At 43.4% G+C, this 17,200-nt stretch overlaps 1 protein-coding gene across 1 annotated transcript in view; it reads right to left on the bottom strand.

Moving 5' to 3' along the window:
- DHCR24 (24-dehydrocholesterol reductase) overlaps nt 1–10,536 on the bottom strand; it is a 30,898-nt gene extending 20,362 nt beyond the window's left edge. The window contains exons 1-2 of the mRNA XM_065912231.1: nt 9,542–10,536; nt 5,109–5,264 (exon numbers count right to left, since the gene is read on the bottom strand). Coding sequence (XP_065768303.1) covers nt 5,109–5,264; nt 9,542–9,772 — 387 coding nt within the window. The 5' untranslated portion in view covers nt 9,773–10,536. The remainder of the gene's footprint in view (nt 1–5,108; nt 5,265–9,541) is intronic.
- Between the last annotated feature and the right edge of the window lie 6,664 nt (nt 10,537–17,200).

The raw sequence follows: 17,200 nt of genomic DNA, 5'->3' as shown, positions 1-17,200 counted from the left end.
AAATTCTGCAATATGCTACAACATGAATAAACCTTGAAGACATTTTGCTAAGGAAAATAAGCTAGTCATAAAAAGACAAATACTGTATGATCCACTTACATGAGGTACTTGGAGAGGTCAAAATTATAGAGACAGATAGTAGAAAGTGGTTGCCAGGGTCTAGGGAGAGGGAAGATTAGGGAGTTATTGTTTCATGAGTATAGAATTTCAGTTTTACAAGAGGAAAAGAGTTATGGCAATGGATGGTGGTGGTGCCTGAATGACGATTGCATGGATTTAACACCACTGAATGACACATCTTAAAAACAATTAGGATGGAAGTTCCTTAGTGGTCCAGTGGTTAGGAATCTGCCTGCCAATGCGGGAGACACGGGTTTGATCCCTTGTCCGGAAAGATTCTACCTGCCTCCCGGCAACAGAGTCCCTGAGCTGCAACTACTGAAGCCTGTGCTCTGGAGCCCATGTGTCACAGTAAGAGAAGCCACCACAATGAGAAGCCCACACATTGCAATGCAGAGTAATCCCTGCTCGCCGCAACTAGAAAAAGCCTGTACAAAGCAATAAAGACCCAGTGCAGCCAAAAATTAACTAATTAAAGATTTTTTAAAAAAAGAAGTGTCAAAGGAGGTTCTTCAGGCCAAAGGAAAATGAAAAAGATGGAAATGTAAATCTTCAAAATGAAGAAATGGTAACTATATGGGTAAATATACAAGATTTTTCTTATTTAAATCTCTTTAAAAGATAACTACTGTAACAATAATAATGTAGTGAGGGGTTTATAACATATATAAAAGGATGACAATAATAGCACAAAGGTGGGAGGAGAGAAATGGAAGCATATTAAGATTCTTACATTACACATCAAATGGGATACCATCACTTGAAGTAGATAGTGACAAGGAAAGTATACATCATAAATCCTAAAACAACTGCTAAAATAAAACAAAGACTTACAGCTATCAAGTCAACAAGAGCTAAACAATCATAAAAACAATTCACTAATCCAAAAAAACAGAAAAAGAGAAAAAGGGAACGAAGAACAAATGGCACAAACAGAAAACAAAGAGCAAGGCAACCAATTTAAACTAACTCTTGTCAATAATAACATTAAATGTAAGTAGTATTAAATCTGAATTAAAAGGCAGAAATTGTCATGTTAGATAAAAAGCAAGACTTAATTATGTGCTGTCTACAAGAAACACTTCAACTATAAAGATACAAATATGTTAAAAGGAAAATGATGGAAAAAGATACACCATGCTGCCACTTAGACAAGTAGATTTCTGAACAAAGAATACAACCTAGGAATAAAACTCGTTATTTCACAGACATATACACCCATATGTTTACAGCATTTGACTATTTACAATAGTCAAAACATAGAAACAATTTAAATGTCCACTGACAAGTGAAAGGATAAAGAAGATGTTGGATATACATACAATGGAATACTACTCAGCCATAAAAAAGAATGAAATAATGCCATTTGGAGCAATATAGATGGACATGGAGATCATCATATTAGGTGAAGGGAGTCAGAAAAATACTATATGATATCACTTATATGTGGAATCTAAATTATGACACAAATAAACAAATCTATGAAACAGAAAACAGACTCACAGATGCAGAGAACAGACTTGTGGCTGCGATAGGGGAGGGAAGGATTGGAGCTTGGGGTTAGCATATGCAAACTATTACACACAGAACAGATAAGTAAGGTCCTATGGTACAGAACAGGGAACTGTATTCAATATCCTGTGATAAACCTGCATGGAAAGGAATATGAAAAAGAATATATATATATATTTACACAGAGACACACAGCCTGACTTCTCAGGTGGCCCAGACGGTAAAGTGTCTGCCTATAATGCGGGAGACCTGGGTTCGATCCCTGGGTCAGGAAGATCCCCTGGAGAAGGAAATAGCAACCCAATCCAGTACTCTTGCCTGGAAAATCCCGTGGACGGAGAAGCCTGGTAGGCTACAGTCCATGGGGTCACAAAGAGTGGGACACAACTAAGTGACTTCACTTTCACTTTCATAGAGACACACACAACTGAATCATTCTGTTGTAGAGCAGAAATTAACACACTGGAAATCAATTATACTTCAACTTAAGAAATGACACATATATACTTATCTGTGAAACAAAAACACTCACAGACAGAGAGGACAGACTTGTGGTTGCCAAACTGGGTGGCAGGGCAGATGGATGGATGGAGAGTTTGGAATTAGCAGATGCAAACTGTTATATTTAGAATGGATAACAACAAGGTCCTACTGTATAGCACAGGGAACTATATTCAGTATCCTCTAATAAGTCACAATGAAAAAGAAAATGAAAAAGAATATATACATATAGTTGGATCACTTTGCTGTCAGCAGAAATTAACACAACATTGTAAACAACGATACGTCAATAAAAGAAATTTTTTAAAAAAGGTAATTTCACAATGATAAAGGGATCAATTAATCAAGAGGAAATAAAAATCCCAAGCATTTGTATACCTAATAACAGAGCTTCAAATTATACAAGCAAAACTGTAAGAAGTGCAAGAGATAAAAACAAATCTATAATCCCAGGCAGAGATTTCAATATCCCCCTTTCAATAACCGATAGAATAAGTAGAGAGAAAATTCATAAGGATATAGAAGACTTGAACAGCACTATCAACCAACTTGACCTAATTGACACTTAGAGTACACATCATCCCAAAACAGCAGAATACACATCCAAAAAAAAAAAAGGTACAGAGAACATTTATCAAATAGACTGTATTCTAGGCCATACAGTAAGTCTCAGTAAGCCAAAAAGCATTTTAATCATATAAAGTATGTTTTCTGACAACTATATTAAATTAGAAATCAGTAACAGTAAGATCTCTGGAAAATTCCTAAATATTTGGAGACTAAATAACATGTTTCTAAAAAACCTCTGGGTCAAAGCAGATATCAAAAACAAAACTAGAAAGTAATTTGAATTGATAATGAAAATGAAAAGGTAAGATATCAAATTTGGGGACAGCTATAAAACAGTGCTTAGGGGGAAATTTATAGCACTAAACATCCATAATAGAAATAAAGAAATGTCTAAGTCAATGACCTTAGCTGTTACCTTAGAAAACTAGACAAAGAAGAGTAAAATTAAACCCAAAGTTAGCATAAGAAATTAACAAAGACCAAAGCGGAAGTCAATGAAATAGAAAACCAAAAAAGAGAGAGAGAGAAAATCAGTGGAACCGAAAGCTGGTTCTTTGAGATGATCAGTAAAATTGATTAACTTCTAGTTAGACTGCTAAGGAAGAAAAGGGAGCAGACACAAATGATCAGTATCAGAAATAAAAGACATAACATCACCACAGATTCTATACATGCCCACAAGACAGTAAGGGAATATTACGAATAACTTTATGTCAATCAACTATGCAACTCAATGAAATGGACAAATACCTTCAGAGACACAAACTGCCAAAGCTCACCAAGAAGAAACAAATAAATTGAAGAGCCCTATATCTATTTTTAAAAACTTAATTTGTAGTTAAAAACTTGCTTGCAAAGAGAATTCCAGGCTTAGAGGGCTTCGCTGGTTAATTCCATTGACTTTTAAATAAACAAAACCAATTCTATATAAACTCCTCCAGAAAAGTGAAAAGGAAGGAATACTTCCCAACTCATTATTTTGGACTTACTAATATAAAGCTATAGTATTCAAGACAATGTGTTCCTGGCATACAGATAGGCAAATAGATCAACAGAACAGCAGAGTTCAGAAAAAGACCTGTAAATACAGACAACTGATTTCAGCAAAGGTGCAAACGCAGTTCAGTGGAGAAAGGATTGTCTTTCTCCAAAAGAAGCTGGAACAATTAGAAATCCACGTGCAAAAAAAAATCTTGGACCCATATCTCATATCAAATGCAAAAATTAACTCAAAACAAATCATAGTTCTAAGCGTAAACCCTAAAAATATAATACTTCTGGAAGGAAACAGAAGAGAAAACCTTTGAGACATGGATGGAGTAGGGAAAGATTTTTTAAATAAAACATTAAAAGCACAATCTATAAAAGAAATTACTAAACTGGACTTCATCAAAATTAAAACAACTTCTGGTTTTCAAAAGACAAGCCAAACACCAGGGGAAAATATATGCAAACTGTATATCTGATGAAAGTCTTGTTTCTAGAATACATAGTAAGGAAACAAACAACCCAATTAAAAATTTTTAGCAAAAAACTTGAACAAGTACTTCACCACAGGCATATAAACAGCAAATATGCACATGAAGAGATGCCCAACATCATTCATTAGTCAGTTAAAACTCACACTAAGATACCTACAACAATTGAATGGCTAAAATGAACTATACCAAGTTTACAAAGATATGGAGCAACTAGAACACTTGTGGAGATGTAAATGCTACAACTACTTTAGAAAATAATTTGGCAGTTTCTTAGAAAGTTAACCATACACCTACCATATGACCCAGCGACTCCACCGCCAGGAATTCACCTCAAAAAAGGGCAAATGCCCACACAACAATTTTGACTATATCCAGATGTTCCTCACCCTTTTACCTGTAATAGACCCAAACTGGAAACAACGCAAATGTCCATCAATAAGTGAAAGGATAAACCAACTGTGACTGGAATACTACACAGCAATAAAACAACATCCTTCTGACACATGGATGAACCTCAGAATAATTATGCTGAGTGAAAGAAGCCATACAAAAAAAGAGAGGGTACATGATACATGTTCTATGTCTAAAAACTCGATGTACAGTTTATTATATGTCAAGTATATGTCAATAAAGCTGTTAAGGTGGAGGAAAAGGCACAGGGAAATTAAATAACTTGGACAAGGAGCCACAACAAAATGCCATCACGTGGATACACCATAAATAACAACTCCCTACTATTGGATATCATATTGTCTTTGATTAAAAATAAAGTTGTGATATAATATCCCTCTCTTTCTCTGTTGTCTTTATTTCCCTTTTCTGAGAGACCGGTTTCAAGTAGTAGAAATGCCAGATAGACCAAAGAGGATGCACACATCTAAGCCACCCACTCCCAGAGCCAGAGAATCATGCCACTTCTCTCACCTGTTTCTTGGTGTCCACCTCCAGAATGTCCATCAGGTTGATCATGATGTTTTTGTGTGTCTTCTTGTACTTGCCAACCCGCAGTGAGACGGTGAGCCAGCCCGGCCGCCCCGTGCACATGAAGGTCTTGCTGCCCTGCTCCTTCCATTCCCGCACCTGCAGACATGAGCAGAGGCTGAGCTGGCCCTCCCAGGGATCCTCTGGCAGCTTATAGCCCTGCCTTCAGGAGGAGGGGCGGGGAACGGTGCCTTCTCTTGTCAGTAATCATTTACTGAGGCCTGAATCCTTCCAGACATCAGGAGGAATGGGATGATGAAAGGCCCACTGGCCTTACCCTCTGGACTCTCCTCGGCTAGTGAAAAGTCAAAGTGTTGCCACACCACAAAGCAAAATGAAGAAAGAGCTGGAAAGCAGGATCAAAGTGCTTTGAAAACATTTATTCTAACTGCAAAGTTCATGACAGGTGTTGTATTGGAAAAAATAACCACACAAATGATAACTATTGTGTTGATTGAAAAGTTCATTCAGGCTTTCACATAAACCCAAACAAATTTTTTGGTCAACCCAGTATCTACTAGCTGCCCCCACTGCACCAGGCACCTGTTGTGTCTTGTCTCATTTAATTCTCACAACCCAGGTGGTTGGGATGATCCGCCTCCTTTTGCAGATGAAGAGAATGAGAGGTGAAAATAACTTGCCCAACATTACACAACTGCTAAAGGGCAAAGCCCAGATTCACCATCAGGACCACCCAACTTCAGGCCTGGAAGGATAAACGGGCTTATATTAATAGGCAACGGAGTAACCGCTAACATTACTGAAGCTGATTATGTGCCAAGTGCTGTTCTAAGCATCTGTGCATGTTAACTCATGTATCACTCTGAGCGGAAGGGAACCAGCAAAGGAGGCCAGATTCACCATCAGACACGGAGGGAAGAACTTCTGCTAAAGCTCTGCTATAAGTGACCAGAGCACAAAACACACAGAACAAATGGCTCAGGAGGAACGTGGGAGGAAGCATTCCCTTCTTGCTGATGGAAAATGGCAGGGAGGTGGACATCTGCTGCTGTGACCTGCGACCATCCATGTCCTCTTCATCTGCTTCTAACAGTCCCATCTCTCTTTGGTCCGGGTGACACCGACTGCCCCCTGCCCCCAGAGACAGGCACATGACTGAGGTCTGACTCCACTCCCCTGGCTACAGTGACCAGTTCAGGGACGGGCCTATGATCCAAGTTAAGCCAATTAAGACTGATTCCAGAAAAGGCCCTCTCACTTTACTGGAGTTGCTAGGCTGGCTGGACATAAGCCAGACACTGCTGGGGCCCCTGCAGGGAGACAGCCTCCCTGAGAATGAAGTCAACTCAGAGTAAAGCAGAGCCAAGAATGACAGCTGGGGGGAAAGACAGAGACTGATGACCTAGTGAAGTCTGAGCCGCTTTTATTCTTGGACTTTTCTCTCGTTTTTTGGCCAGACCCTGTGGCAGGTGGAAATCTTAGTTCCCAGGCCAGGGGTCAAACTCGTGCCCCCTGCATTGGAAACTCAGAGTAAGGGCAGAGTCTTAACCACTGGGCTGTCCGGCAAGTCCTACTTCTGGACTTTTCAAGACCTGGGTCAATAAAGTCCTCTTTTGCTCAAGCTAGTTGGAATTGAGTTTCTGTCACTTGCAATCGAGAGTCCTAGAATAGGCTGCACTGAAACTCATCAGGCAACATGGGGAAGTTCAACATGGGGAAGAACTGTTCTGCAGTCAGAGGCCAGGGTCCCATGTGAAGCAGAGGTTTTGCACAGAGGGGTGTAAATGAGGAAGGGATTCCTATGAATAGGGGGTGACCGAGCAGACTTTGCCCCTGCCCAACTCTGCAGCCCCAGGACTTAATACAAGCCTGGAGGCGGGCAGGATGCACTGGGAGAGTTGCATGCAGCCACGAATGGGAACTGGGGGGGTGGAGGTGGGACGGGAACATGAGGTGAATGTGGAGTTCATCAAGTCTGAAACACTGGTTGGGATGGATCCTGATAGGAGCCAACCAAGATCTGGGGGAGGGAGGCAATCCCGTGGCACCTCCCTTATGGCAGGGCAAGTCAGAGAGAGGTGGGCAGGACCCAGGAAACGGGCAACTGGTCGGGTAGTTATCACCACTTTCCAGGTGTGAGGCAACAGAACCAGACCTCCACGGCAGAATGGAAAGGATTGGGAAAGAAGCAATGTCAGAGTTCAGGTTCAGAGATGGAGCTGACCTGGGTTCCAGACCCATTTACTAGCTATACCATCTCAGGCACATGACTCCCAGTTTGAGTCTCAATATATTTTCCATCTGTAGAACAGGTGCAAGATCTCCCAGGGTGGTCCTTTTCTGGTAAGTGGCCAGAGGTGACCTCTGAAAATGGTTTATTATTTACTTGACCCAGAAAACCCCACAAAATCATGCAAATCAAGAGGTTTGAACCTTGGTGTTCACTTTAAGAACACCTGTGAAACTGCCCAGGCCATTAAGGGTATACATATCCGAAAAGCCACCAAGTCTCTGAAGGATGTCACTCTATAGAAGCAGTGTGTGCCATTCTGCCATTACAATGGTGAAGCTCATAGGTGGGCCCAGGCCCAACAGTGGGGCTGGACACATGGTTGGTGGCCCCAAAAAGAGTGCTGAATATCCTTACTGCACATGCTCAAAAATGCAGACAGTAATGGTGAATTTAAGGGCTTAGATGTAGCTTTTCTGGTCATTGAGCCTCAAGATGCAGCTCAGGACTTACAGAGCTCATGGTCGGATCGACCTGAACATGAATTCTCTCTGCCATACTGAGATGATCCTTACTGATAAAGAGCAGATTGTTCTTAAACCAGAAGAGGATGTTGCATGAAAGAAAAGGATATACCAGAAGAAACTGAAGAAACAGAAACTTATAGTCCAGGAAAAAGTGCCACCAAAAAAATAATAAAAGCAAAAAACCCCTCATAAAGACCTATCAGTATTGCGGTGAGGATGAAAAATACTGAACATCAGTGGCACAGAATGTGGCCCAGGGTAGGGCCATGGCAGTGGGTTGGTCTGGCAATGCCCCTTGTCTTCCTGTCCCGAAAGTTGCTGTTTAGTCGCTCAGTTGTGTCCAACTCTGTGACTCCATGGACTGACTGTAGCCTGCCAGGCTCCTCTGTCCACGGGATTCCCCAGGAAAAAAATACTGGAGCAGATTGCCATTTCCTTCTCCAGGGGACCTTCCTGACCCAGGGATTCTGCATTGTAGGAAGATTCTCTACCACTGAGCCACGGGGGAAGCCCTTTGGTTTAGCTGAGGTTCATAAGTGCTCACTGCACTGCTTTGGGCCAGGGCTCATGGGACAGAGAGGAATCAGCAGTCTGCCTTCAAGAAGCTCATACTCTGATAGGGGAGATAAGCAGGGAAATTGAGAATCTGAGCACACAGAAAGACCTAGGAAACAGGGTGCATTTGAGACCGAAAGTAGGGAGGGCTCTGGAGCTGTGACCGTGACTAGCACAATTCATGGCAGCCTGAGTAAAGGGCTTCCAGATGCTGCCTGCTCCCACCGGGTCCAAGGTCTATCCCTCCCAGCGATGGCTCTCCGCATTCGTCTTCACGCTCTTACTGGCAGCACTCAGCCAGCAGCAAACAGAACATGGAGGCTGCAACACCTGTGGTGAGGGTGGCAGCAGGAAACAGAAGCTCTTTGCAACCTGAGGCCAGTAAGAGAGGAACATATGGAGGGGCAGAGGGCGCCAAGAAACTGCCCAGGCCTGATGTTCATGCCTGATGTCCATTCTGGCGATGGCATAGAAGGAGGAGGCTCGGCTGTGAGCTGCAGCAGGCTTACGGGTTCTGTGAGCGCTGACACAGGGGAGGACACTGCCTTCTTAAGAGTGAGCGCCTGGCGCAGGGTCTGCGAGGCTCCACACCCTGGGGTGGTGCTACCTTCTTTAGTCACTTTAGTCCTCTAATCTAAGCACGTTAAAAGCTCCTTGCTACAGAGTAAACTCCAAACTGAACCCCCCGCCCGCAACCTAGCTTCAAACTGACTTTCCGACCTTCCGCCCCTCTCCTCAGACGCTCACACGTTCCCCGGATCATTCCCGCTACTTCCCCGTCACCAGCGCCAGGTGCACTTCCTTGAAGCCCCGATCCTCCTCTGAAATCATCTGGGCCTGGTGAGAGCCACCTCAGTACGATTCTTTGCGTCTCTCCAGACAGCCCGCACGTACTCTGCACACAGTAGGCACTCCATAAATGTCGAAGCAATGTTCTATTCAACGCCTTTGCTTACTCCGTTTCCTCTCAGGAAGCACCCCCCCCCCCCATCACATTTCTGTATAGTTCAAATCTCGCTCAAATGCCAGCGCGTCAGGGAAGCCCTTGCCCCGCGCCGCGCACCACTTCGCGCCTGGCTCCCGCCCCACCCGGCGCCGCTCACCTGCTTCTGGATGTCCCGCACGCGCTGTTCGTGCAGCCGCGGCGCGCTGCTGAGCTTGAACACCACCCAGGCGCGCACGTAGTAGTAGATGTCGAAGATGAGCGAGAGAGGTAGGAGGAAGAGGCACACAAACACCCAGCGCTGGTGGATGAGAACGAACTCCAGCCCTTTCACACGAACCCAGAGCAGGAAGAGCAGCGCGCACACCGCCAGCGACACAGCGGGCTCCATGGTGGAGCCTGGCGGCGCGCCGCACCGGGGAGGGGGTTTGCGGGCTCGCGCCGCTAGTCACCGTTGCCAACGGCTGCTCGCCCGCTAGCACTCGCAGCCGCCCGCCGCCTGCTCCCCGCGAGCCTAAGGACCCCTCACCGGCTAGCGATTGGCTCGGGTCGCAAAGGTTCGGTGGGCCGAGACCCGGGTGGCGACCAATGGCGAGCCGCGCCGGGGATCGGACCAGGAACCCGCTGATTTTATTGGCTGCGGGAGTCTGTCCGCTCCACCCTCTTCTCCTCTCGGACGCGCTGGGAGGGGGTGGTCTGCTGCGCTCTGCTCTGCGGGGGTCTGCCCGGCGCGGGCAGCGGGATTCGGACGTCCAGGCCCTGGAAACTGAGGAGTAGCCACAACACCGAGGGGAGCGGTTGCAACCTCCACCCCTCCTCCTTAGGTGGCGCCTCCTCGAGAGGCGCGTTAAGCAGTCACGCGTAGGGTTACCTCCCAGGGTGTCGGATCTGGGCGTCCCACGCTCTGGGATCGATCACCCTGCACTTTGGCCGAGGATGCCCATCAGGGAGGGTGGAAACCTGGCCTTGAAGTCCACAGGTCAAGTCAGTCTACCCTCGAGGCCAAGAAGTGCACCTTTTCATTTTTCCAGGCGCTTTCTCTAATTCATTTGAGTTACGCAACAGTCCGGCGCGGCGGGTACTTGTGAACCCATTTTATAGATGAGGAAACATCCTAGAAGCGTGAGGCCTGCCTCTGAACTCCGGAGGACTTTCGAAGCGCAGGCTAGGGACTGGCGCCCTTCCCCCTCTCCCGCTGGACTGAGCGGAAGGGGAAGACTCGGGGAAAGGACTGAAGGAAGGAACCGGCTCTGTAAACTTCTAGCGCCCTCTCTGCCAGGCAGTGTTGCAGACACTGCGGCAGGGTGGTGAGCATAGCAGATGGTCCTGCCCTCTTGGAGGAGCTAATCCAGAGGAGCGCGACTGTTAGCGGCCAAAGCTTAAATCCAGTGTCATTTGCATTCCACCCCACGATCCTGCAGAGAGACAGTTTCTTCTGAAATTTTAAGAAGTGTAGATTTTTTCTTTAAATTTCAGAAGCCAAGCATGACTCACTAGGCTTTTCACTGGCTCTGCTTACCTCCCCACTTTACTTTTTTCACCGTTGCCCTAACAGGCACTTTTTAGTGGTTGCCATCCCTCATTTCAGGCCTTTGTTCAAGCTGACACCTCTGACATGCCCTTTGCCATTCTATTCACAGAGCTAACATTACAGGTCCTTGAAGTCAGCTCAGGGCCACCTCTAAAACTACATGTCCTTCCCCTTTCAGGTGCCCATAAAATAGAGTGCGTCTATTCTGTGTCATGGGGCTTCCCTGGTTGGTTCAGTGGTAAAGAATCCACCTGCCAATGCAGGAGACATGGATTTGATCTATGGGTGGGGAAGATTCTCCCCGAGGAGAAAATGGCAATCCACTCCAGTATTCTTATCTGGGAAATCCTGTGAACTGAGGAGCCTAGTGAGCTACAGTTCATGGGGTTACAAAAGAGTTGGACTCTACCTTAAGAGACTCAACAAAAATAACAACATTCAGTGTCACGATTCTTTTATATTATTTCATAACTATCTCTGGGTGTCTCTCACCGTCACAGACTGTATTTCCACTTTCTAGCATAATACTTGGTGCACAGTGGACATGACAGTGTTTGCTGACCAATGAATGAGTGAAGAATGTAGACAGAGGCTTGAACATTCAAAGATCAAAATCAAATAGTGAGGGGGTGTTTGCACTGGGTTTCAAAAATGAATCAGCTAGACCTGTACGCTCTTACACAATAGCTACTAGCTACTGGTATGTGACTAGTCCACACTGAGACGTATTTTCAGTGTTAAACACGAACTGGATTTCAAAGACAGTACAAAAAAGAGAATACAAAATACCTTATTAATAATTTTGATTTTGAATATTTTCCTTTTTAAGACTGAATAATGTTCCATTTTTTAAGGTATCACAGTTTGCTTCTCTGTTTATCCATCCATGGACACTTGGGTTGCTTCTATGTTTTAGCTCTTGTGAATAATTTTGCTATAAACATGGGTGTGCAAATATCTTTCTGAAACCTTGCTTTTAATTCTTCTGGCATGTATCCAGAAGTAGATTTGCTGGATCGTATGGTAATTCTGTGTTTAATTTTTCAGCTACCGTATTGCTCCACAGTTGCTGTACCAATATTTGTTGCTTTCTATTTTGTTTTTTTTGACAGTAGTCCTCCTAATGTTTGTGAGGTAGTATCTTGTGGTTTTGATTTGCATTTCCCTATTGACTAATGATGCTGAATATCTTTTTCATGTGCTTTTTGGCTATTCCTGTGTCTTTTTTGGAGAAATATCTAGGAAATCCTTTGCCTATTTTGAATGGATTATTTGTTTTGCTGTTGTTGTTGTTGAGTTTTAGGAGTTCTCTATGTACTTTAGATACTGTCCTTTATCAGATATATCATTTCTCCAGTTCTGTGAGTTGTTGGGCCCATTAATTTTTGCCCAAGTCAAGGAAGCTCCCTTTGATAAGGAGTCTACTCACAAATTGTTAATAAATGTGTATTATTCCCATGGAAACCTAGTTAGAATGCTTAGGAATAGGATGTTCTGGTTAACAACTACTCAGGTTAACCAGGAGTTAAGCAATATCCCTTTTACAGTTTGGCCATGTAATAACTCTTTCTAAAAATGTGAGTCCTCATTTCTTGCTTAATGAATAGACCCTAAACAACACAAATAATTTTACTTATTAAGGAGCTCAGTAAACACCAGAGTTCTAACAAAGAGCATTTTATTATATTTTTACAGAACAACTACTGAGATCATTCTGGTCTTTATAATCAGTCTGAGGACTGGCAATGCAGAGAAATGTTAATCTGAGTTTTTAATAAATGGGGACATTCAGACATAGAGAGCTTGAGAGACTTGCCTGATCAGTGTCTTAGTCTAGTGAATAGAGAAGTCCAGATATGGCTCCCATTTTCTGGATCTTTCCATCACTTGAATCTGCTGCCTTGATTATTATGTGAAACATCATTTCTTGTGGTTAGGATCTAGATATACAAAGTGGAAGCTTTAGAATAGAGTTTCTTGAAGTGTATTCTGAGACAATCCACATCAGATTACTGGCTAAAATGCAGATTCCTGGATCCCACCACATCCCACTGAATCAAAATTGCCCCAGGTGAGGTCCAAAAATCAGCTTTTTAAAAAAGTCTCCAAGTTATACTTACACGTGCTAACATTTAGGAGATTGGGTTAAATATGTATTGACTCTGAAATGTCTCTAAGAATATTATCTTTGTTTTTAAATGAAGCCCTAGTGAGATTCTTTTTCCTTGCAAAGTGCAGCTTTTGCCTGAAAGTCCAGTTTATCTAGAAAACTATAATAAGAAATAAGATAACTGTAGTCTAGCTTCTAGATTATCAAGACTTTGCTTGTTTTATCACCTTGAGTGTCTTAAGAACAGTAAGCAATTTTTGAAGTCTCCAGGACAAGACTTTAACTCCATTCTAGGAGAGTTGGCTTTCTTATGCTAGTGGTCAGTCATTCATTCTTTTGTTTACTCAGTCTGTCACTGGTGATGCTTTCTAACTCAAACAACAGCAACAACAAGGGTGTTTATTCTCTCATGTAACCAGAAGTCCTAGTGTAGAGTGATCCAGAGTTGGTTAAGTCATTGGCTCACTGTCAGCTTGAAAGACCTTGTTCTTCCTATTCTGCTTATTCTGTCTTTCCTACGTTAGCTTCCCTGATAATGGCCAGAGTGGTCACGGTTCCAGGAGATCCATCAGATATAGCAACATCCTGGGGGGAAAAGGGGAAGCATTCTTAGATGGATATTAACCATATATTCAATAATTGTTGACATGCAGTAATTGTGCAATATATTGGGGATACCGTAGTGAAATAGATACAGTTGTGAAGGATCTGGCAATTGTGAATCAGTGTGTTAAGTACTATGATAAGGAATCATAGGGTTCTATGGAAGCCCATGAAGAGTTGTAAGTATTTTATATGTATGCGTGTATATACAGTTGACCCTTGAACAACATGGGTTTGAACTGCGTAAGTCCACTTATATGTGGATTTCTTTCACTAAATATATACTACAGTACTATCTAATTCCCAGTAGGTTGAATCTTGCATTTCCCTCAAATGGCTCATCATCAAGAGACAACTAAAGTTCCTATATTCATAAACATCTTCCTAGATATACCTCTGGGCCCATATACATATACATACATACATAATTCCCTAAAGGTCAACTCAATGTAAGCTTTACAATTTGCTTTCTAAAAAATAAACCATAAGCTATAGACATTTTAAATGATTTCCTTATATTCCAAAGTATGTGTGTGTGTTTGTGTACAGGGGTGTGTGTGTGTGTGTGTGTGGCTTAACAAGGGACTTCACGAGCTCCAAAGCGTCTTACTCAAAATATGGTTGTTGGACTGACAGCATAGAAATCACCTGGGAGATTGGTAGAAATGCAGAACCTTAGACTCCACCCTGGACTGACAGAATCAGAATCTTCATTTTAACAAGATCTTGTCTGGGGGAGAAGGGGACAGTTTGTCTGACAAATCTAAAAAGTGAACAGATGACACCCAGGCAACAATTTGGGGTGAGACTGGTCAAGATGGAGGAGATAGCCTCTTGGAAGGAAGGCCTTGGGCCTGGGAGGACCCATAGGAAGAAGTCTGTGTGGCTGGAGCTTAAGGAAAGAAGAGTGGAGGAGACAGGCAGGAGCCAGGCCATAGTACTGATTCTGCACTTCACTTGGGGGCCAGAAAAACCATTAAAAATTTCAGAGTAATATACTCAGAATTTTATTTTAACAAGTAACCTATAAACAACAATATTTCCAACTTTCGTTGCATCTAAGTTTTCTCTTTTTTGGCTGTGCCACACAGCTTGCAGACTCTTAGCTCCCTGACCAAGACTGAAACCATGAGTGAACCTCATGAGTGGTCCAATTACACAGAACACTTAAAAAGGAGAGAAACTTTTTTGGCAGAACAAGAAGAAGAGAAAAAGGAGAGGAATTGAGCACCTATTGTATCAGGTCAGGCATGACATCCATCATCTTAATATAACCTTCAAAACAATACTGAAAATTAGGCATTGATGTGCCCTTGATGTGTCAGTGTTTGGAGAGGTAAGGGAGCTGGACCAGGAAAATAAGGTGCTGGGCACTTGACCTTCTAAGAAAACTATCATGAACCAGGCACACACAACTGGTGTGGGTCCTGGCTTTGTTCAATTTCAACAAAGGCCACAAGCATATAGTTCAACACACCAAAGCACAGTAAAAGTTTTTAACAAAATAAGCGGTTTTCTTCCTCTCCCCTCCCATATCCAGCCCTGATTTCTTCTCTTGCAACTGGACTGTGAGCTCCCGGGGACAACAGGCTGTTTCCTAGTTGCCCAGTGCCACAGAGCCAGTGTCTCCAAGTCAGCTGTTCCCCAGCTTGATTCTTGAATCAGAATCATTTCCATTTCTCCCACCAAAATCAGAACATCTCTTAAAACTTATCAGCAAATTAAGTATCACTACAAAACTAACATCTATGAATCTTCATTTAGTCAGTGCTCAGATCTCCAGTCACTCACCATTGGAAAACACCTTTATAGGCAGATGGAAGTGTTAGTTGCTCAGCTGTGCCTGACTGTTGGTGACCTCAGGGACTGTAGCTTGTCAGGCTCCTCTATCCATGGAATTCTCCAGGCAAGAACACTGGGGTGGGTAGCCATTCCCTTCTCCAGAGGATCTTCGCAACCCAGGGATCAAACTCGGGTGTCCCACATTGTGGGCAGATTCTTCACTATCTGAGCCACCAGGGAAGCCTGGATTAGAGGTTAGCAGTACCAGCTTCATTTCTGTAGTTCTGACTCCTCCATATATTAACCTTGGGCCAGTTACTTGACCACTCTAATAAAGTCCTGCCATGTGGTAAATTCCCAGTGAATATTATCATCTTCCAGAAGATAGGGGCAAATCTCTTTGACTGTGTTCTAGGCCTATGGCTTCATTCTTTGGCAGAGATAAATGGTCCCAAAGTCACAGTCACTGACTTAATGTATAAAATGAAACCACTGCTTTAATAAGCTTGGTGGCGTAACATTCTTTGGGCAATAGGTGAAAGCACAGGCAACAGTGAGATGGGGGTGAGAGTGATTGCAGAGGGAGCAGGACAGCTTACACACAACAGAAAAACAGTCTGGGTGGTTTAATGAGGGACAAATGGTCCTTCGCTAAGCAACCTTCCTGAGGGCATGGTTGTGGGTTTGACAGCTCTTTACAGTAATAGATTGCTTAATAATCACTTGAAGCATCAATACAAGGTCAAATATGTTCTGAGTAAGCTGTTCAGCCAGGCAAGGAGGCGTGTAATGACTTTTTAAAATTCCCCTGAGCTTAACTTTGGATGGCACCTCTTAGAGAAACTCAGTCTAAGCTCTCATATGCACAGGAGCAGTATGTCCTGGATTTTAGAAGTACACGGACCAAAAAGATGTTTTTAAAAACTGAAGACCATGACCAGGGCTGCCAACTTGTTATTTTGTGGTGTTGGAGAAGACTCCTGAGAGTCCCTCGGACAGCATGGAGATCAAACCAGTCAGTCCTAAAGGAAATCAGTCCTGAATATTCATTGGAAGGACTGATGCTGAAGCTCCAGTACTTTGGCCACCTGTTGTGAAGAACTGACTCATTGGAAAAGACCCTGATTCTGGGAAAGATTGAAGGCAGGAGGAGCAGGGAACAACAGAGGAGGAGATGGTGGGTTGGATGGCATCACTGACTCGATAGACATGAGTTTGTGCAAGCTCTGGGAGTTGGTGATGGACAGGGAAGCCTGGCATGCTGCAGTCCATGGGGTCACAAAGAGTCAGACAGGACTGAGTGACTGAACTGAACTAAACTGAAAGAGACCCAGAAAAAAACTAATGAAAGAACCACCATCTATTATTTTTCCACGAAAGGAGGGAAATTATAATGTCAGAGAAAGTAGGAAAATCAGTCTCAGACTAAGGGACCATCCTTCAAATTGAGCACATTTGGTATTGCAAAACTCTTGCTTGCTGCATTTCATGATTTTTCTGACTTTCCTACACCTTCTGGGAGCGTTGTTATGGAACAACCAGGTGGACTTGGAATTTCGAAACTACTGCTTTCTGGAGCAGAAATTCGCCAAGTGTGGGCCCAGGCCAGCAGTAACACCACCACTTGGGAACTGGTTACAGGTGCAAAAATGCTGGAGGTAGGCCCAGCAGGCTGTGCTTTCACAAGCCCTCCTCCATGTGATGTTGACACTCAGGTTTGAGAACCACAGTTGCAAAGAGTTGCAGAGTCCAAACTCACTCTACTCACTGCAGTATTTATGATACACAATAGT

The sequence above is a fragment of the Muntiacus reevesi genome, chromosome 1, assembly GCF_963930625.1.
Source record: "Muntiacus reevesi chromosome 1, mMunRee1.1, whole genome shotgun sequence".
NCBI lineage: Eukaryota > Metazoa > Chordata > Mammalia > Artiodactyla > Cervidae > Muntiacus > Muntiacus reevesi.
The sequence above is the reverse complement of the archived record's forward strand: the minus strand, read 5'-3'. Positions and strand labels throughout refer to the sequence as shown.